Here is a 21,977-nt window from a genome sequence, read left to right on the forward strand (position 1 = left end):
ATTTAGGGTTAGGGTTGGGGCTAAATTTAGGGTTAGGGTTGGGGCTAAATTTAGGGTTAGGGTTGGGGCTAAATTTAGGGTTATGGTTAGGGTTGGGGCTAAATTTAGGGTTAGGGTTAGGCTTCTTTCACACTTGAGTCGGTACGGGGCCGTCGCAATGTGTCGGCCCGACGTACCGACGCACGTGAAAATTGTGCACAACGTGGGCATCCGATCTCAATTCCAGCCAATTATGCATTGAAAAAGTCAAACAGCGCTCCTCCTCTTCCAAGCTCTGCGGTGCACCCAAACAGTGGTTTACCCCCACAAATTGGGTATTGGCGTATTCAGGAGAAATTGCACAACAAAATTTATGGTTACATTTCTGTTTCCTTCCACATTGTTTCAGTTCCTGTGAAGCACGTAAAGGGTTAATAAACTTCTTGAATGTGGTTTTGAGCACCTTGAGGGGCGCAGTTTTTAGAATGGTGTCACACTTGGTTATTTTCTATCATATAGACCCCTCAAAATGACTTCAAATGTGATGTGGTCCCTAAAAAAATGGTGTTGTAAAAATGAGAAATTGCTGGTCAACTTTTAACCCTAATAACTCCCTAACAAAAAAAAACGTTGTTTCCAAAATTGTGCTGATGTAAAGTAGACATGTGGGAAATGTTATTTTTTGACTATTTTTGTGACATATCTCTCTGATTTAAGGGCATAAAAATACAAAGTTTGAAAATTGCAAAATTTTAAATTTTTTTGCCATATTTCCATTTTTTTTCATAAATAATCGCAAGTAATATCGAAGAAATGTTACCACTAACATGAAGTACAATATGTCACGAAAAAACAGTCTCAGAATCAGCGGGACCTGTTAAAGCATTCCAGAGTTATAACCTCATAAAGTGACAGTGGTCAGAATTGTAAAAATTGGCTCGGTCACTAAGGGGTTAAGTCAAAGTGCAGACCTCAATCCAATCGAGACCTCAGCCAATCACTGATTGGGGGGTTTAGTGACGTGCTTCCAGTAAGGGCAAGTTAAATGCTACTGTCAGAGATTGCCAGAGGCATTTAACTAGTTAACAGCCACGGGTGGATTGTAATTCCACACTCGGCTGTTGCGGGCTAAAATCATAATCAGAAATATATTAATATATCCTACCTGGCACCTCCAGGGTCAAAGATATTAAAGTTGGAGCTCTCTTAATTTTTGAGACCCTAGCCACATCCCATGACCAGCACCTCATATGATCGCATCGGAGAGAGGTATGTAGGTGTGGTTTTTATCCAATAGAAGCAGATTTTTTGTTTTTGATATTGTCAGATCAGGTAGACAGTTTTCTTTGGTTCTGTGCACCTCTTTTAAAAAGGAGTGCTTCCTTCCACTACGAGCCATTTCTGTGACCCAGGTTTAGAGTATTTTTATTTTGTTTACCCTTTTTATTTTATGTAATTGTATTTACAGTATTTACAGTATTGATATTTCATTTTGTAACGCACCCCTGAAGCCATCCGCTAACTGTAACGGGTGTTCAATGTAAACGATTGCTGGTGGCAGCTACTTTTTTGTTTGTTTTTGTGGAGTTTGGCAGTGACCGTACCGGGGTATATACACTGCTCAAAAAAATAAAGGGAACACTTAAACAACATAATATAACTCCAAGTAAATCAAACTTCTGTGAAATCAAACTGTCCACTTAGGAAGCAACCACTGATTGACAATCAATTTCACATGCTGTTGTGCAAATGGAATAGACAACAGATGGAAATTATTGGCAATTATCAAGACACCCTCAATAAAGGAGTGGTTCTGCAGGTGGGGACCACAGACAACATCTCAGTACCAATGCTTTCTGGCTGTTTTGGTCACTTTTGAATGTTGGTTGTGCTTTCACACTCGTGGTAGCATGAGACGGACTCTACAACCCACACAAGTGGCTCAGGTAGTGCAGCTCATGCAGGATGGCACATCAATGTGACCTGTGGCAAGAAGGTTTGCTTTGTCTGTCAGCATAGTGTCCAGAGGCTGGAGGCGCTACCAGGGGACAGGCCAGTACACCAAGAAGGAACAGTCAGCTACCTAAGCCTTTGTGCAAGGAGGAACAGGAGGAGCACTGCCAGAGCCCAGCAAAATGACCTCTAGCAGGCCACAAATGTGCATGTGTCTGCACAAACGGTTAGAAACCGACCCCATGAGGATGGTCTGAGTGCCCGACGTCCACAGATGGGGGTTGTGCTCACAGCCCAACACCGTGCAGGACGCTTGGCATTTGCCACAGAACACCAGGATTGGCAAATTCACCACTGGTGCCCTGTGTTCTTCACAGATGAAAGCAGGTTCACACTGAGCACATGTGACAGACGTGACAGAGTCTGGAGACGCCGTGGAAAGCGATCTGCTGCCTGCAACATCCTTCAGCATGACCGGTTTGGCAATGGGTCAGTAATGGTGTGGGGTGGCATTTCTTTGGAGGGCTGCACAGCCCTCCATGTGCTCACCAGAGGTAGCCTGACTGCCATTAGGTATTGAGATGAGATCCTCAGACCCCTTATGAGACCATATGCTGGTGCGATTGGCCCTGGGTTCCTCCTAATTCAGGGCAATGCCAGACCTCATGTGTCAGCAGTTCCTGCAAGATGAAGGCACTGAAGCTATGGACTGGCCCGCCCGTTCCCCAGACCTGAATCCGATTGAACACATCTGGGACATCATGTCTCGCACCATCCACCAATGTCACGTTGCACAACACACTGTCCAGGAGTTGCTGGATGATTTAGTCCAGGTCTGGGAGATCTCTCAGGAGACCATCCGCTGCCTCATCAGGAGCATGCTTAGGCGTTGCAGGGAGGTAATACAGGCCTCATGGAGGCCACAAGCACTACAGAGCATCATTTCCTTATCTTGAGGCTTTTCCACTGAAGTTGGATCAGCCTGTAACTTCATTTTCCACTTTGATTTTGAGCATCATACCAACTCCAGACCTCCGTGGGAAATTAGTTGTGATTTACGTTGATCATTTTTTAGGTTTTATTATTCTCAACACATTCCACTATGTAATGAATATTTATAACTGGAATATTTCATTCAGTGTTATCTAGGATGTGGGATTTTAGTGTTCCCTTTATTTCTTGAGCAGTGTATTTGGAGCCAGACAACTCCCTGTTGGTATTTCAGGATGTATAAGTGTCTGCCTATATTTCTCAGCATTCAGTACACCATTAATTGTGACGAAATCCCCAATTCCATTTGATGAAATGCAGATCCTAACTTGCAGGAATCCTCCACCATGCTTCACTACAGGCACTCATTATTGTTTTTCTAACCAGTAAGCAAACAACCTGCCTTCTGTTACATCCAAATTCTTCATATTTTGACTCTTCCGTCCAGAGCACCTAACGTTATTTTTCCTGTGTATTTGTACATAGTTGGGTCACTTGTTTCCATGCCTAGGTTTGGCTTTACAGACACAATTCTATGAAGACCACTTCTGGCCAGACTCCTTTTTATCTTTACAGCTTCCAGCTCTTCACAATTTTCTCCTTAAGTGTATAAGAAGATATTAGGTGTCAATAATATGGTTATATTACTAATTTCTAATAATAAAAAGACATATATTATCCATTCAGGATATTGCTCTACAATAAAACATCGCATCTTCCAGGAGCCAACTTCATCTATGCCTAAGATGCATATACGATGTACATTTCTATATCTAACGGAACATTACACTTTACAGAAGATCCCTTTATTGCCACATTACATGTTAAATGATCAGGAAAGCACCTGGGAGAAGTTATCAATTACAAGGACAGACACAGATGGATCTTTGCGACTATTAAATATCAGTTTGATTTGCACGATTAAGTAGGGTCCCCAGGGAAATCTTAACCCGCAGCATGATTTCCATTTAATATAAACTTTAAATTACAGATGACACCTCCCAGCTGCAGGCTGACCTCTCCTTACAGTCCTCTGCCAAGGTGGAATTCGTGAAAGCAGAAGCAAATGAGCCGTAATTAACGAAAATCCAAGACAAGGAAATAACAGAATGGTAGCAACCATAAGACGAGGTGCAAGTCTGAGCCTCTGGAAACGGAAAATACATGGAGGAAGTCAGAAAGTGTGTATATGTTACACTCAACATTGAAGACTCCCTATCAGCTGCCTTTCATAGGTCAATGCCCTGGGTGGTATTTTCCATTTCGATGATGTGTAGCGTCCAAAAAAAGTGTCATACATTATGTTTCCCATATGTCAGAGATGTACCTTGTAGGAAAGGGTAAAGTTGCACCCTGAATTGCTAAGAATGATAACTTTACAATATTGGAACTGTATTATTGCGATAGAAAATAGGAAAATGCTACATTATGTACATATGGAATACTGGAAAAATGAAATTGCAATATTGCTATAAAATATTACAGTATAAAGGAAGGTACTTAGCGCATAGATTTCCATTTTTCCCAGAGCCATAACTCTATTTTTCCATCAATATGGCCATGTGAGGGCTTGTTTTTTTCAGGACGAGTTGTATTTTTGAACGACATCATTGGTTTTGCCTTACAGTCTATTGGAAAATGGGAAAAAAATTAAAAGTGCTGTGAAATTGCAAAAAAAAGTGCAATTAACAATTGTCCTTTTTTTTTTTTTACCATGTTCACTAAATGCTAAAACTGACCTGTCAGTATGATTCACCAGGTCATTACGGGTTTGTAGATACCAAACATGTATAGATTCTTTTTTACTTAAGTGGTGAAAAAAAAAATCCAAAGTTTCTAAAAAAGTTGCCATTTTCTGAGACCCGTATCGTCTCCATTTTTGTGATCTGGGGCCGGATGAGGGCTTATTTTTTGCTGACATTTTTATTAATACCATTTTGATGAAGATAAAATATTTTTTTGCCCGTTATTGCATTTCAATGCAATATTGTGGCAACTAAAAACAACGTAATTCTGACGTATTGATTTTTTTCCTCGTTTGTTAATGATTAGATTAATTCTTTTTACATATTGATAGATCGGGCAATTCTGAATGCGACGATAGCAAATATGTGTATTTCTTTTATTGTTTTATTTTGCATCGGATGAATGGGGGGGGTGATTTGAACTTTTTTTTTTTTAATATTTAAAATTTTCCATTTTCTTATTATTGCTCCCACAGTTGATTTCATCACACCAAGCTGCTTGCCTATTGCAGATTCAGTCTTCCCAGCCTGGTGCAGGGCTGCAATTTAGTTTGTTGCGTCCTTCGACAGCTCTTTGGTCTTCACCATAGTGGAGTTTGGAGTGTGACTGTTTGAGGTTGTGGACATGTGTCTTTTATACAGATAACAAATTCAAACAGGTGCAATTACTACAGGTAATGAGCGGAGGACAGAGGAGCCTCTTAGGCTGCTTTCACACTAGAGTCGGTACAGGGCCGTCGCACTGCGTCGGCCCGACGTACCGACGCATACTGTGCAGAAAATGCCCGAAGTGGGCAGCGGAAGCAGTCTTACGACGCTTCCGCTGCCCCATTGCAAGGTCCGGGGAGGAGGGGGCGGAGTTTCGGCTGCGCATGCGCGGTCGAAAATGGCAGTCTCGACGCATCAAAAAAGTTACATGTAACTTTTTTTGTGGCGGCGGTGCGCCAAAACACGACGGTTGCGACGTGTGGTACTGCGTCGCAATGCGCCGCTAATAAAAGTCTATGGAGAAAAAAAAACGCATCCTGTGGGCAACTTTGCAGGATGCGTTTTTTATCCACAATGACGCATTGCGAAGTGCAGTGCCCGACGCTAGTGTGAAAGTACCCTTAGAGAAGAAGTTACAGGTCTGTGAGAGCCAGAAATCTTGCATGTTTTTAGGTGGCCAAATATTTATTTTCCACCATAATTTGCAAAATAAATCTTGCCAAATCAGACAAGGTGATTTTCTGGATTTGTTTTCTCATGTTGACTCTCATAGTTGAGGTCTACCTATGATGTCAATTACAGGCCTCTCACATCTTTTTAAGTGGGAGAACTTGCACAATTGGTGGCTGACTAAATACTTTTTTCCCCTCTGTATGAACAGCAAGTCTTTTTTAACATAAAAATGTGTTTGCTCATTCTTTTGAACAATTTCAGAGTGCTTTTTCAGGTGGGTTTTTGGAACGGTCCCACCTGACAAAGACGTGCTAGTTCATTTCCTCACATTTGTTTTTTTCCCCGAAGCATTTTTTTTGCAGCCTTCTGACAGGACATTGCCTAGCTGGGAGCAGACGCCATTAGAAACTGCTTCAGCCTTTTTTTTTTTTACCCACCTGGGGTTCTTCAAAACCGAAAGAGCAAAGACAACACTTAAAAGACTGAACATATAAACAGCAAAGAAGTTTTACAATGGAAATGAATGGGGCGAGTCTTTCAAGCACTTTTGAAGTTACTTTTTAGGTTCTGCTCCAGAAAACTGTACGAACATAACCCAACAATCCACATCCAGTGACTTAGATTGGCTATAAATATGCTTCTTTGAGGACGATATACCTTCATTTACCGCTGCGCTCCGCTCAGGATTCATTGTTTCTGCCATCCAGCAGGCATCAGACGGTTCTAGTCTATAATTTACTCCTCATCTCTCGAAATACCATTATTTTACACTTCAATTGTGAAAGAAAATGTGAACATTAAATGTACTTCCATTATATTCATTAGATGAATGTCACAATTCGAGCTCTCATGCGTTAGGTATCCGCGGTGTGTTATTGTGTGAGCTCGGCAGCGCAGGTAGGGAGTAATTGTCCCGTCATGTCGCGGTCACCTGAACACGTGGCGCGGGATACCGGGAGAAGAAAGGGTTTGTGATGCTAATGCTGCCTTAATCCCAAACAGGGACAAGTATTGCAGGCGGCAGGAGTCTGAGGCTTTGTGATTTACTCATTATAAAAGCAGTTGTGGCGTTATATAAACCGCTACTGTTCTGCTGACCGCACTCTGTTTAATGTCACCGCAGTCGAATAATAATCCTCCTGTTACTTAATAAGAAAACAATGGGGATCCAGAACTGGCTACGCAGTGTTAAAAATGTAATAAAATATCTATCGACGTACAATTGAGGTTCGGATGACACAGCATGGACTGAAATAACCACTAGAAACTCAGAAATAAAGTTAAGCAAACAGTTTATTGACTCGCAATGTTTCGAAGGTGCTAAGCAGCGCTTTAATGATTCAGATGTACACTGATATAGTGATAATCTGCAGGTAAACAGTATGTAATTCATGTCTGGCCGTCTTACTAGAGGAAAAAAACAAATTATATTCTCTCTGCAGCCGCTCGCTTCCAGTCATCGTGGCACTGCGGGTGCTGTCAGTCATCGCTCACTATAGACTGAGGTGCTCTAATCATTCCCTGGCACACTGACAACCCTTTCTTTGTGACGGAGAGCGATTACAGTGCATTGTATAGCGAGCAATCACAAACTGCTACCTGCACCACCCCGATGACTGGAAAAGAGCGGCTGCAGGGAGAATATAACTTTATATTCTCCCTGTAGCCATTGCTCTAGTAAGGATGCCAGAATATATTTAAATTCTATTTACCAGCAGATTATGACTATCTCAACAGCTAAGTAGTGTTTCTGGAGGTAACAGGTTCCCTTTAAATTCCTTGTTCTCCAGAGGATCTAGTACATTTGTGCATCACATGGATGGCCAATTGATGTCTGTGGAGTCAATTCCCCTTGTGGTGGAGCAGCAGGGGATCGAATACTCATTACTAGAGATGAGAGAACCTGAATATAAATGTTCGACGTTCGTACTGGACAGTTAGTGTCGAGTGCTAAAAGCTGAACACAGACTTCTCCCGGGAGTAAGTTGAAATGTTCGAAGTAATGGGGGGGAGAGAGAGAGAGAGAAAAAATAATTTCCCAGCTCAAAAGTTTGGGTGCCCATTGTTTTCAATGGGGTTTGGACTCTATTTCAAGTTCGGGTACTGTTTTGGTACCCAAACCGAACTTTGAGTCCTGGTACTCGACCCGAACTTTATTCCAAAGTTCGGTTTGGGTACCAAAACAGTACCCAAACTTGAAATAGAATCCGAACCCCATTGAAAACAATGGACACCCAAACTTTTGAGCAGGAAAATTATTTTTTCTCTCTTTCTTCCACGAGTCCGGTCATCCCTACTTATTTGTCATTGCAGGTCCAAGCTGTCAGACTCCCCTGTAACGAGCTTAAGGTCAGGGACGATCCTCACAAAAAAGTTATTGTTCAAAGTCCCCACATTATTTGTGTGTTGGCCAAGCGCTCCCGTGTTCTCTATAAGAAAGCAGCAGACAAACATTTCTGCAGGCAGCTTTTCTACAGAACAAAGTGACCGGCAGTCCAGAATTGGACATGCCCAATGGACATCGTCCTCAACGATCAGTTGGCTGGTGCCTCATACACATTAGACTGTCATACAAACGCGTCAGTATCTGCGAATGTGACCGACATTAGTCCTATGTGTATGGGGGGAGAACTGGTTATATATATGTTGCTTGCTTAGCTAGATGGCTTGGTTGTCTGGGCGGACATACAAATTGGAAAGTTGCATCACATGGATTTTGTAAATTTATCTAGTATGTTCATCTCCCCCCAGTGAAACTAGAGTGGATAACAATCCTGGTAATACTGGTTGTCTAAGTTGTCTCTCATTTTTTATGTCCGAGTTATTATTTCTGTTTTTAGAGAACAGTTCATTGCTTTGGAAGTGGATGTATGATATTAACCGGCTCAGTGAGCAAAATCCGTGTGTAGACGATCAGTGATGGAGCACAGACAGAAATAGCAAAAAAAATTGTTTTAATCAAATGGAAACATTCAGATTCAAAGCAAAGTACAAAAATCACACGCAATTATTATAAATCTCCTCTACAGAAAACAGAGGGAGGCATCACCCATGATCCAGTCCATCCGCTCAGTCCAGGCAAAGTTCCCAAGTGACATCTGAAGATGGACGGAGAAAACCGCAACCTTACATTTACACAAAATACACAGACATAAATGTGCAAAAGCCTTTACTCCAGGATTGTCACATTACATGGTGCTGACCAGAAAGTCAAAATCGACCCATATTGGACATTCCTAACAGTTTTGTTTAATCTGGTTAAAGAAGATTTCTAACCAAACCTGACAAAGTAGTTTTGGCTTGGAATCTGATAGACATTACTGGCCAATGACACGCAGGTCTCGGTGCGGAGAGGGACGCTACCCACCTACAGAATAAGGACCTGTCCGTAAGGCCTCACTGACGGGTTTGGCACCGTATGGAGGCTGTACGCCCTGTTGGGTCCAATTCATCCCTGGAAGCAAGTGGGAACCAATCTCTCTGATTATTGCATCAATGGAGCCACAGAACGAGATCGGAGGCTCTTATATTTAAGGTATGGCTTTGCAATACAAGGTTTGTAGAAATATAAAATAGCCCTGACTCCCTCCTTACGGCACTCCCTTTCCATAGAACCACGGCGTGCAAACACTGGCGCTCAAGCTTACACCAATACAGTAGTGCCCCCTCTGTCATTTAACAAAATACTGCAGTCTCCTTTATTTTCCAGATTAAGCAGGCTAAATTAAAAAGATATACCCTGGACAATCCCTTTAAATGTTATCTTCTTATATCACTGAATCCTTTTCCCATCAGCTGCTTCCCTGACCAGATGCCTAATCCTCATCATAGATATTAAAGGTGCCCAATAAAAGTGGTATAAGCGCCTCATCACAGCAAAGACAGAGATATACTTGGCTACTCCATATAAGAGTCATGTGTTCCATACTTGTGACACCATGGCACAGGGTTCAGCCATTTACTACCTATGCAGAGTGCACAGTTTTCACAAAAAAGTGTATAAATGACTTTTCACATGGGCAGACAACCAACAAATGAGCGTTCATTAAGAACACTCGTTTTACCCGCTGGTCAACAAATTGCTCATACACCAGTGTCTTGGGCACAAAACACAGCACTTACAAGCTCATTGCTATAAAGTTTGTAAGGGCTGCTCTGAAATGAAGCTGGTTGGATGATTGGATCCGGAGCATCAAAGCCAAATATGCCTTTGCTTGCCACATTGGAGACCGCACAGATTTGGCCAGCAACTCAACCATTCTGCCGACCTGAGCTGTCGTCATCAGGAGCGCACAGCTCCCCCATTCTCAGCAAGCTGGCAGTCGGAGGCAGGGGAGCGGTGCGCTCCTGAAGATACAGGCTGAAAATGATCCTTTAAATACTAATATCAGAAGCATATAAGACAGTATCATCATGATCTTTGCTGGTGTATACAGCTTCAGCAATAATGCCTTATACAATACTAAACAATAACATAATGAATTTTAGTGCAATGTGCTGGAGAGCTGACACAGTTCCCTGTTATGTAGCCCAAACTTAACCCAAATTAAGTAGCTCCAAGCCCCCTTTTTCCGGCTCCTTGAGAAGAGATGGCACAGAGCAGCTGTCAAGCACATGTCCGGCCGCTTCATGTCAAGAGGGCTGAGAGAGAGTGCCGGGCACCGCACTTTCCATTAGCCCTGTTGACACTGAGTGTAGAGGACCTGTGCTCCAGCACTGTGGCCACGCAGTGAAGCTCGGGTACAACACCATCATTTAGACAGAATAAGACTGATACTTCTCTAATGGACCATCTGCTCAATAACCCATGAAAAACCCTCTAAGGAAACTCATAAAATGGAAAAGCTCCAAACATCCCAAAAATGACTGATCAGCTGTTGATGAACAGTTCACCTCCTCGGACAATTATTTTTCTTACTTAGATGTACGTACGTAAATAAGTTTTACAATTGAGTTTAAAAAATAAAACGCAAAAAGAGATTGTGACTATTTCTTGTCCATAGACCGCATCTAAGTTGCAAGTGTTGGGAATCAGACAGTAAAAAGCAAACTGTTGCAAAATTGTTAATAAAATCAAAATGCAAAGATGATTTTTTTTTTCAAAAACTTGCATTTAAGCATAAAAAAAGTAAAAACTAAAAAAAACTCACCAACAGGTGGACAATCTTTTTAAAGTTTATGTATATGCTGGGTATTATGAAAGGTTTAATTTGCTGCAGATGCAATAGTGAAAAGGTAGTCAGAAGTTCAAAAAGTGAATGGGAGGGAGCTGTAATACCAGACAGAGCCCAAGGACAAGAGGGGGTGCTGTGATCTCCTAATCCTGGATGATAGAGATATGGCTACTCCCTGAAGATCTATAGACACATAAATGATGCCTTTGGTGACATTATGGCCTGAAGGTACATACTTGATTATACAGCCTCTTCAAGTCTTTCTAGAAAACCCAATATAATTTCTTATATAAATCAGAAAATAACATGACAACCCCGTACGTAATTTCCAGTCTACAAGCGGAAGCTTTAGACATCATCCCTCAGTGACACAAATGGACAGCAGTTACAGGAAATCTCCAACAAAATCCTTCTGACTTGTCAACCTTACGTTCTGTGGTCATCAAAGTGGAGAACAAGCAAGTACAGGTCTCTATGACAGTGCAATATGGCTTCTTTGGTGAAAATAGGAGATCGGGACTCTGCAGGTAGAGTTATTCTGCTGTCCCAGTCACTCCAATGTGAAATGTCTCACATCTACAGCTGTTTACAAATCTATACGTCTCCATGGTAACAGACTACAAGCATACTTTGTGTAGTCAGATCCTGCAGTCATTTTCTTTTTTATTGATTTCTCAATTAAATAGAAGTATGGGCCAGATGGTTGGCGATGACTGCAGGATCACGCTAACCCATTGTCTGTTACCACGGTGATGCATAGGTCTGCGCAAGAGCTGTAAACATGACATTTTTTATTAAATTAGGACTATTCACAAAGTTTTATTTTTTTTAGGTTTTTCACGAGCAGGAGCAAGAAAGAAATGGATTGAGGAGGCGGTCACAGCCATTGCTATCCGTATTCAATCCCCTCCGCAGTAAGCTGCCATAACTTATGACCACATGTGATCCTATGTGATCCTTTTATTTCCCTGCGCATACACATAAAGGACGTTATGGAAACACATGTTAGTGGGTTTAGTGGTTTAATCACATAGCAGGTTTGGGAGAGAGCAGGTGAAGCTCTCTATTTTTCAGCTCCTTGTGGTTGTTTTTTTCTTTCCATTTTTGTAGCATCCTTCAGTTAAGGGTAAAAAAAAAAAAGAAGTCATAGCCCAGAATATAAATACCCCAAACCATTCAGCAGTTTTGCAGACATTCTGTAAAATCAATGAAAGTAAAATTCTCCATAATCTCTCAATTTGTGTTTAAAAAAAAATAGAAAAAAATCTCTGAGTCCAATTTTCTGAAAACGTCTGTGAATCATAAATCCTCATGAGGCTTGTGATCTGCGGGAAAGGAAAAAAGAACATGAATATAGAAGGCAGCTTCAGATTATTTCTCATCATAAATGGTTAAAAATTGCAAAGTTTTTGTAATTACGGTACTCTGTTCTACAGAAAATTAGGGATTTTAATTTTTGTTACTGCTCAGTGTCTAGGTTACCGGCCACTTCTGCAGCTGTCGATTTCCTAGGCAAAAAGTAAAGCGCTTACAAGCATTTACAATAGAGCTTGTAAGCGCTGGTGTGATCGCCAGCTTTGGTGCCCCTGCACTCCTCTCTTACTTCAGAGGTAAATCTGCCATTGCTTGCAGCATCATACAGCACAAAGTTTGGACCAGCGGTGCCATGGTGTTGCCGGTCCAAATGGTCACAGTCCATCACTAGGGCACCAAACCTCGGCAAGAAGGAAGCAAAGCGGTGTGCTCCTGCAGAAAAGGGTTTTCTGAAGTCCATAAGTTATTCATGTTTGTTTTTCACCAACGGTTTGTCATCTGTTTTTCTCATATGCAAAAAAAAAAAAAAAAAAAATGCTTGGGTGTTTCCCAAGTTTCTTCTTGCAAAAAGTTCACTTGAAGAACCAGGGTGTGATAGGTTTCAGATTTTTTCTTTTTACGTGAACCATCAATCAATGTAGCCTCACAATTACGGCAATTTACCTTGTGTAGTTTGGGGTCTGCTGACGTCAGGCTGATCCCCCAGAGTTCCAGAAGTCTCCCCCAGAAAGTGACTGTACAACTTCTTGATTTCTTGGTCATAGTCTTGCCACTCCGGGACAATCCGGACGGCAGCTTCTAGCTTTGGCTCCTTTGTCATTGGGTTATTGCACTTTACAACAGAAAGCAAAATGAAGAAGTGAATAGTCACCGTCGGGGCCGGGATGGCAGACATCGGATGTTGCCCAAGACGCCATGTCCGCCATCATCAACTATTAATCATCCTCCTCCCCACTCACCAAATCTATAGTCTTGGCTTTTTTCTTGGATGTATCGTCGCACCACGTCTCGCACCACAGCCACTCTTGCGGCAGGGATTTGATAGGCACTTGGTGAATCATATTATTTGGCAAGTCCTAAAAAAAAAAAAAAATCTGTTACAAATAAAATACAAAAATGTGACCTGTAAAACTGATCGGTGTTAAGCAGCTCAAGACCAGGCCGTTTTTCCCCTGATGACCAGACAATTTTTAAAAGTTGTAAAGTTTTTATTTATCCTCTTTCGATTACTGAAAAATGTTTTGCCTCATTTTCATGTGGTGTATAACACTTACCTAATATAGAATGACATCATTCATAAAAAAAACCTGCTGTTGTCCAGATTTTCCTAGACCCATAACCTTCTCATTTTTAGGGGTCTAGAGCTTATTGTTTTTGCCGAGCTGCCGTTTTTACTGATACTACTTTGGGGCAGGTATGATTTTTTAATCGCCTCTTCTTGCAATGTTGCAGCAATCCGATCGGATCAATTTTTTTAAATATTTTAACAGATCGAACATTTCTGAACTCGGCGATACCAAATATGTGTGTCTTTTATTGTTTTCATTTTTAATGGGGGCAAAAGAAGGGCGATTTGATTTTGCTGTTTTTTTATTCAGTATTATTTTCACTTTTTACTGTATTTAACAGTCCCCCTTAGGGATTGCCGATTGCCTGTGCTATACATAGCAGTGCTTCACAGGAAGATTGTGTTGACAGGCATGGGGGTCTTCAGCAATCCCCCCACTTTCATGACAAACCATCGGTGCCCCACAATCATGAAACAGGCACTCCGGTGGGTGGAATCAATGACGCGCTTCCGTCCAGGACGTGTTATATCTCGCTGACAGTGACTGACAGCGGCATAATCAGCCATCAAGTGTGGAGAAAAACGCAGGCTCAGGATGTGAACCCGCATCAAAGGCAGTGACATGGTCGATGACGTACATGCACGTCATTGCTCGTGAAGGGGTTAAGATCCATGTTTTCGGTCCTGTACAGGAAACACTGCCATTTACATCCAGAGACTGAGAACCTGTGCACAATGGGCTTGTTACAATCATATTCGGCCAAGACAAAAAAAAACCCAAGAGAGAAACTCATCAGCAGCAAAAGTATTGTCTGTACTGATAGTTTGCTACAATGTATCAGTGTAAACCAAAACATTCACTGATGGCAAGCAGAGATACTGAACATGGTGAAAGATTGAAAGAACACAAATCACTGCATGATTTAGATTTGCTCTAACCGTGTGGCATACCGACACAGCTGCCATATCTCCTCCTAAATGGGTGAGTGGTCTCGCTGCGAGGGGGGCATGGGTATAACGGCATTATGTGTGTTCCCGAATCATTTAGTAAGTGATTGTGCACCTAGAAGCGTCGCTTTACTGGGACATTGTAATGAAGGTGTCATTTACATGGGACTGCCCTAATATCCTACTACTGCACAGACCTGGTCCAGATTTGACAGACTGTTGGGATCCTGGCTCAGCCCCTGATACTGCCCCCTTAGACGATCTCCTGCTGCGATTTTCCTGAATTTTTTCAAATCCACGACATACAAAGCACTAAATGGAAGGAGAAAAAAAGAATCAGAAGACTTTCCCATTTGCAAGTTCAATAGGAGTCATACAAATAAGTAATAAAGACGGCTACCTAATGTGGTACTTCCGTCCAGCCAAGTGACTGGCCCAGTAACCAGACCTCCAGAAGCGATAGCCATCCATCTCTTTCCGGCTGTCACAGAATGGAGTGTAACCATACGGGGCGCCGTCCAGGTTGAAGTCTCTTAGTTCTTTCAGATCGGTGCGAACAATCTACAAAGAAGAGAAATCACCACCATCTATGTAATGTAATACTAAAGAGTCAGAATAAGCCGTCATGTGTGTATATGGAGAACAGCACCATTTCTGCCCACGACTTGTATCCAGCCTTACTCATTAACATTCCCCTCTGCAGGCTCTGTCTCTAGCGATCAGTTGTCTCTGTGCTAGTGGGTGGATATGCACAGCACATACAGACATGAGCGATTCCTGCTCTCCGGTATAAGCAGCAGTAGCAATGTGGATCAATAATAGCAATATTAAGCTGTGTAGCTGCGAATCTAGCTGGGTGGGATAAAACACCTACTAGAAAGCAGCAGCACTGTCTTAGGCCTCTTTCACACGTCAGTGTCTCCGGTACGTGTAGTGACAGTTTTCTCACGTACCGGAGACACTGACACACGTAGACCCATTTAAATGAATGGGTCTATGCACATGTGTGTGTTTTCACACGGACCATATGTCCGTGCTGAAAACACGTCGACATGTCCGTTTTCTACCGGCAGCACGGACCACAATACGGACAGCACACGTGCACACGGAGAACAGTGTGCACTCTCCTCCGTGTGCACGTACCGCCCGCAGGAGAGACAGCGCTACAGTAAGCGCTGTCCCCCCCGCTGTGGTGCTGAAGCCGGCATTCATCTCTTCTCCCCCGCCGGAGAGAAGAGATGAAAGATCAAGTTTTTTGTTTTTTTTTGTGAACAATAAAGTTTGCATGTGCGTCCGCGTCCCCCCCCCCCAGTGCGCCGCCCGGTCCCTTGCCGCAGAAATACTCACCCGGCCAGCTCCCGCGATGTCTCCTCTGTCCTCTCCGCGCTGGCAGCTTCTCCTGTGTGAGCGGTCACGTGGGACCGCTCATTACAGTCAGTGAATATTCCCTGACTGTAATGAGCGGTCCCACGTGACCGCTCACACGGTCCCACGTGACCGCTCACACAGGAGAAGCTGCCAGCACGGAGAGGACAGAGGAGACGTCGCGGGAGCTAGGTGAGTATTTCTGCGGCAAGGGACCGGGCGGCGCACTGGGGGGGGGGGGGGGGACGCGGACGCACATGCAAACTTTATTGTTCACAAAAAAAAACAAAAAACCTGATCTTTCATCTCTTCTCTCCGGCGGGGGAGAAGAGATGAATGCCGGCTTCAGCACCACAGCGGGGGGGGACAGCGCTTACTGTAGCGCTGTCTCTCCTGCACGGTCCGTGTGGTCCTCAGGCGGCACACGGGCGGCAAACGGATGCCGCACGTATGTGCCATTTGAGCACACGGACATATGGACACGGATATCTCCGGTACCGGAAATATCAGGACGTGTGAAAGAGCCCTTATGGTGTCTCTACCATTCTCTCATTCTGCCTCCTCCCTACACAGTCTTTAATTGGCAGATGTAATCTGCTACTTCAATGGGCGGCAGTCTGTCCTGTGTTGACAAAGATGGATTTGAGCATGATTTTTTTTTAATAGAGTTGATGAATTTATGAGGCAGGAGAGCGGAGATGTGGCTCATAAGTGGAGAAAGCACCACATTTCTCTAAGATATAACATTGTGATTTTTTATATATGTGCCTGGGCTATCAAATCCATGCATAGTTGAAATGACTGTGAACATGTCAGTGCTTGTAAATTAAGCCCTTTGCTGGGTTGTATGATACAAGGGGCCTCCTGCCCTCAACTGTTAGAAAGTAAGAGACACCAGTTATGTTCTCTTGACAATTAATTGGGAAATGTTGGCCTTTTCCTCTAACAATTATTGGGGTCTCGGCCCAATGCCATCTATGTCAACAGGTTGATGGAAAGAGTCACTTACAGCGTACGTGTCTTACCTGGTCAGCATCTACAAAGAGGATCTTATCCACAGCCAGAGGGAAAAGGACATCCAGAAAGAGGATTTTATACCCCCATATTATCCTCTGCTTCTCCGTTTGCTGATGCAGCCACCGGGGCCACTTGTACTGCACCAATTCATACTGGAAGTTGTGCTGCTTCGCCATGTAGGGGATGAAATTCTGGAAGGGTTAAAACACACGGTGGATTAGTAGAAAATTGTCCTCAGAGATCCCATCATTACAGTGCAGGGTGAGGGGGGCTTCTGTGTACATGGTGGGAGGGTGGGGGTGGACTGTGTACATGACCTGCGAGGAATAATTACTGACCCACTTCATGCAAACCTACGACCAGAGATGCGGTGGTCGGCGCAGGCCTGTCTGGTGTGGCCACGATCACGTTTATCAGAAGTTACATGTCTGTTCATAGTCATTTACCAGTGCTGGCGACGTTCGCTAATGTGAAAATGGATTGTAACAAAATAGTGAAAATGAGTAATAATAAAAAATGCTCTGCTTAAAGGTAAAGACATATTCATGCCAGAATACTGATGGACAATGTGCACTAGAATTGCAGTACAGATCTAGCGCGCAAAGTTTTGTTTTCCTGTCTTAAAAGCGCTTTCCACACTTTTACCTAGGAGGTTACATTGCAAAACGGCACTGGTCTTATTGACATAGTGAGTAATGATTGATACTAAGCGTGACTGCTGCAGCCAATCGCAATTTTAATTTGTCAGAGCTACAGCCAGCGATTAGCTCCTGCACACATATAGGGTCATCACTGGCAATCAAAAACTGCGGGAGAAAGAAGCAGCCAGAGGATCGGAAAAGAGAATTCCTCCTTCCGTTATTCTATACCATTGTCAGCTGGTTGCAATAGCCAAAGGTTTGGTTTGTTCAGAAGCGCCCAGCTCCCCTGCCCCCTAAGGATGGTGAGATCCTGAAGATCGACAGTGTGGCCCGGTGACAGTCACGTCGCTGACCGGAGCTGTGCGATCTGACATGCAGCAAGCAGAGGCAGAATTATCTCCGCAGGATTGGAGGAGCACAGGGGCGCTGACGTTGGCCGGATACCCTGTAGGTCATCAATGTCTGACTGGTCGAGGTCCAACACCCGGCACCCCTGCCGAACAGCTGTTCTCTGCGTTGGTGGCTGGAACTGCTCAACTGTGGAGCTGCTGTCTTCTGACAGAGGCCATGGCAGGGTACTACACATCTGTCTCCTATTCAAATCAATAGGGGGTGCATATGCAGTACCCTGCTATGGCCACTATCAGAAGATGGAGCAGCTCCACAATTGAGCAGTTCTGGTAGGCGTCTGCCGCCAACACCAGGAACAGCTGATTGGTGGGGGTGCCGGGCCCAGACTGATCAGACATTGCAGACCTATCCTAAGGATAGGTCATCAATGACAAAAAAGTGGATAAAATCTTTAAAGGAGTTGTCCAGTCTAAGGCTACAAGTCTGCAGACGCTCTATGTGACTTCAGACCTGTGAATTCTGATAGCGCGTGCACTGTACACTGTGAGGGAGCAGCAGCCAGGTGGCCACAAGTATGCGAGATGCATACATGTGGTTATGTGCAGACTAGTTGTGTGCGGCCTCACTCAATGCAAGCGTATTGACTGGAGCTGGACATGTCTAGTCGGAATGTGGCCTGAAGTATGCACATCACGAACTTGGGGTCACATGCCCACCGCCCCGGACACTGGAGAATCCTCACCATGCAGACGAGGAGTCCTAAATCTGCAGTCACATAGTCACTGTACACTTATACCCTAAGGCCAGACAACCCCTCTAATGTGAAAGAGAAGTGAGAGGCTCTGGAATAACCTCTAATATGCTTATACATAAGATTATATTGTATTATTGTACAGTGCATGGGAAGGACAAAGCAGGAGTAGAATCAAGTAGGCAATTTATTTTTTAGTTTTGACTTCCACCATAAATTCACCATGAAAGACCAACCTTAAAAGTAGGGGACAGATAGTTCTTCAAAAACCAAAACTTCACCGGTGTCTTTGTGTTCTTCAGTACAGATAACATCATGATTCTGAGGGCAGAAAACAGATCTCAGAGTAATTAGGAAGGTGCCAATGTCATGGGGTCCCGAATATTCGCCAGACAGACAAGTTGAGCGTGGAATTCCCCCAGATGGCCACATGCTGTCCAGTTGTGATTCAGACACTGTTCACCCTGTCTACAGTACATCCCCAATGTCTGCCACTGTATAGTGACACGTCGTCCATGGCCTCCCCATGTTATATACTTCGGTGCACCAGGCTGACGGAGGACACATGGACCAGCACCCCGGGGTCTATGCAAAACATATAGTCAGCCTTTATCTCACCTGAGGAAGCGCTCATACAGGTGTCCGGAGGCCAGGGAGAAAATATTAAGGACGTCTTCCTTATCCGGTTTCACCTCCTCCTGCTTCTGTCCTCCGGTCAGTCCCCTGATGAGTGACAGCACACAGAATAGGTCACGCGCCTCGATAGATTGCTCGAGACTGTCACGAGGCCTGTGACGGCTTACACACTGGGGCGGCGTTACTAACCCTCATTATTAGACAGTGGAAACTTAAAGGGGTAGTACAGGTATTCAGTACCGATGCCTTATCCATGGGATAGGAGATTAGTATGATATCAGTGGGGGTACAGGACCCAGCGCCCCACGGTTAGCTGCTATTAGCTTAATGTATATCTGCCGAGACCCCCGCTAAGGTGTGATGACAGCTTAGATAGTGATCGTCTGAACGCTCCCTATGGGGAAGAGCACAGTAGGCCCATCTGACAGCGGGTTACCTGCACACAGAAGGAAAGGACAGGGCAAATTCATTGTAACATCTCTGGCCATGCAAACAACCTCTTCACAGAGGAAGAGGACAGGAACTATAGTACCTAACAGCAGCAGAAATCCTAAAAGGTAATATGGACCCATTAAACGGCTTGGTCACATGACTTCGGATAAAAGGCAAACCAGACGAGTGTTTTGGGGCGTTTGATTGACATTTTCCATATATACAACCTAATATGAAAAACCGTTCAACTCTGTGCAGGCAGAGAAGTAACACAAGAGGCTTCTCCAGTGATTCTCGGGAACATTTTAATGGGCTGCATCGAATACTGTAAACGTAAATCCTGGAAGCCCCCAGTGCCGGTGCACAGACTGGGCCCATCAGGTCCACGGTGCTCAACATACCATGTAATGGAGTCCCAGAAGCCAGACTCATTCTCATTCGCCCCATCACTGAGAAGATCTTCATTCATCTTTTCTGGCTTTTTCTGCACCTATTTACACATAGGATAGAGGTTAGCCGGCCTTCACTGTCACACACATCAGGTGATGGACATTACTCTGGCTGTGAGGAGTTTACTGTCAAGTCCTCTGTGTTTAATGGATCCTATTGACTATTAGGATCCGTCAGATCTCCCCCATACCTCTGCAGTAGGATTACTCTAGGCACGGCACCACACACAATGGAAATCTGATGGGACTGAATGTTCAGGTTACAAACCGCACTGGGCTCACTGGGACCTGCCACATTGCATGGGCAGACATTGGATAGACCGTGTGTGCCTTCTGGGAGCTGCCATATTGAACGGGCAGATACTGGATAGACTGTGTGTGCCTTATGGGAGATTCCATATTGCATGGGCAGATACTGGATAGACTGTGCCTTCTGGGAGCTGCCATGTTGCATGGGTAGACACTAGATAGACTGTGTGTGCCTTCTGGGAGATTCCATATTGCATGGGCAGACAGTGGATAGACTGTGTGTGCCTTCTGGGAGATGCCATATTGCATGGGCAGACACTGCATAGACTGTGTGTGCTTCCTGGGAGATACCATATTGCATGGGCAGACACTGCATACACTGTGTGTGCGCCTTCTGGGAGCTGCCATATTGCATGGGCAGACAGTGGATAGACTGTGTGTGCCTCCTGGGAGATACCATATTGCACGGGCAGACACTGCATACACTGTGTGTGCCTTCTAGAAGCTGCCATATTGCCTGGGCAGACACTGCATAGACTGTGTGCCTTCAAGGAACTGCCATATTGCATGGGCAGACACTGCATAGACTGTGTGCCTTCTGGCAGCTGCCATATTGCATGGGCAGACACTGCATAGACTGTGTGCCTTCTGGCAGCTGCCATATTGCATGGGCAGACACTGCATAGACTGTGTGTGCTTCCTGGGAGTTGCCATATTGCATGGGCAGACACTGCATAGACTGTGTGCCTTCTGGCAGCTGCCATATTGCATGGGCAGACACTGCATAGACTGTGTGTGCTTCCTGGGAGTTGCCATATTGCATGGGCAGACACTGCATAGACTGTGTGCCTTCTGGCAGCTGCCATATTGCATGGGCAGACACTGGATAGACTGTGTGCCTTCAGGGAACTGCCATATTGCATGAGCAGACACTGCATAGACTGTGTGTGCCTTCTGGGAGCAGCCATATTGCATGGGCAGACACTACATAGACTGTGTGTGCCTTCTTGGAGCAGCAATATTGCATGGGCAGACACTGGATGGAATGTGTGCCTTCTGGCAGCTGCCATATTGCATGGGCAGACACTGCATAGACTATGTGTGCCTTCTGCGAGCTGCCATATTGCATGGGCAGACATTGGATAGAATGTTTGTGCCTTCTGGAAGCTGCAGTGAATAGGAGTTAAAGAGTTTTTCCCACTAAATACATGTATTACCTATGCACAGGAAAGGTGACAAAGGCCTGACTGCTGGGGTCCCACCTAAGGGACATTGATCCGAACAGCTGGCATTGAATGGAGCAGAATGGCGGAGCATGACGGCGGCTGCATGCAGAGTCTCTAGGACGGACATAGGCGGCTTTGCTTTTCTCAGCCCATCCCCATTATAGGAACGGCAGCAATCATGCATGACCATGCCGCTCCATATAGTCCCTAGTGACGGTGGAGGACTTAGAAGCAAGGCCTACAGAAACCAGACTTTTATTACCTATACTGGACACAGATGATAAGTGTCTTTCATGGGGAAACCCTCT

General features: G+C 44.3%; 1 protein-coding gene and 1 long non-coding RNA gene across 4 annotated transcripts in view; one reads left to right on the forward strand and one right to left on the reverse strand.

Moving 5' to 3' along the window:
* Positions 1-21,977, forward strand: part of LOC143808550 (uncharacterized) — a 1,160,439-nt gene that overhangs the window by 475,374 nt on the left and 663,088 nt on the right. The window lies entirely within an intron of this gene.
* The window catches only part of UGGT1 (UDP-glucose glycoprotein glucosyltransferase 1), a 77,953-nt gene continuing 67,985 nt past the window's right edge, over positions 12,010-21,977 (reverse strand). For 2 of the 3 annotated variants that reach the window (XM_077291324.1, XM_077291325.1), the window contains exons 33-41: positions 20,147-20,235; positions 19,296-19,400; positions 18,914-18,998; positions 16,943-17,125; positions 14,953-15,113; positions 14,750-14,864; positions 13,276-13,392; positions 12,980-13,148; positions 12,011-12,327 (exon numbers count right to left, since the gene is read on the reverse strand). In XM_077291324.1, coding sequence (XP_077147439.1) covers positions 12,302-12,327; positions 12,980-13,148; positions 13,276-13,392; positions 14,750-14,864; positions 14,953-15,113; positions 16,943-17,125; positions 18,914-18,998; positions 19,296-19,400; positions 20,147-20,235 — 1,050 coding nt within the window. In that variant the 3' untranslated portion in view covers positions 12,011-12,301. Of the gene's footprint in view, positions 12,328-12,979; positions 13,149-13,275; positions 13,393-14,749; positions 14,865-14,952; positions 15,114-16,942; positions 17,126-18,913; positions 18,999-19,295; positions 19,401-20,146; positions 20,236-21,977 lie in introns of all 3 variants that reach the window. The other variant, XM_077291326.1, reaches the window with a different exon arrangement.

The sequence above is a fragment of the Ranitomeya variabilis genome, chromosome 2 (assembly GCF_051348905.1).
Source record: "Ranitomeya variabilis isolate aRanVar5 chromosome 2, aRanVar5.hap1, whole genome shotgun sequence".
NCBI classification, from domain to species: Eukaryota; Metazoa; Chordata; class Amphibia; order Anura; family Dendrobatidae; genus Ranitomeya; species Ranitomeya variabilis.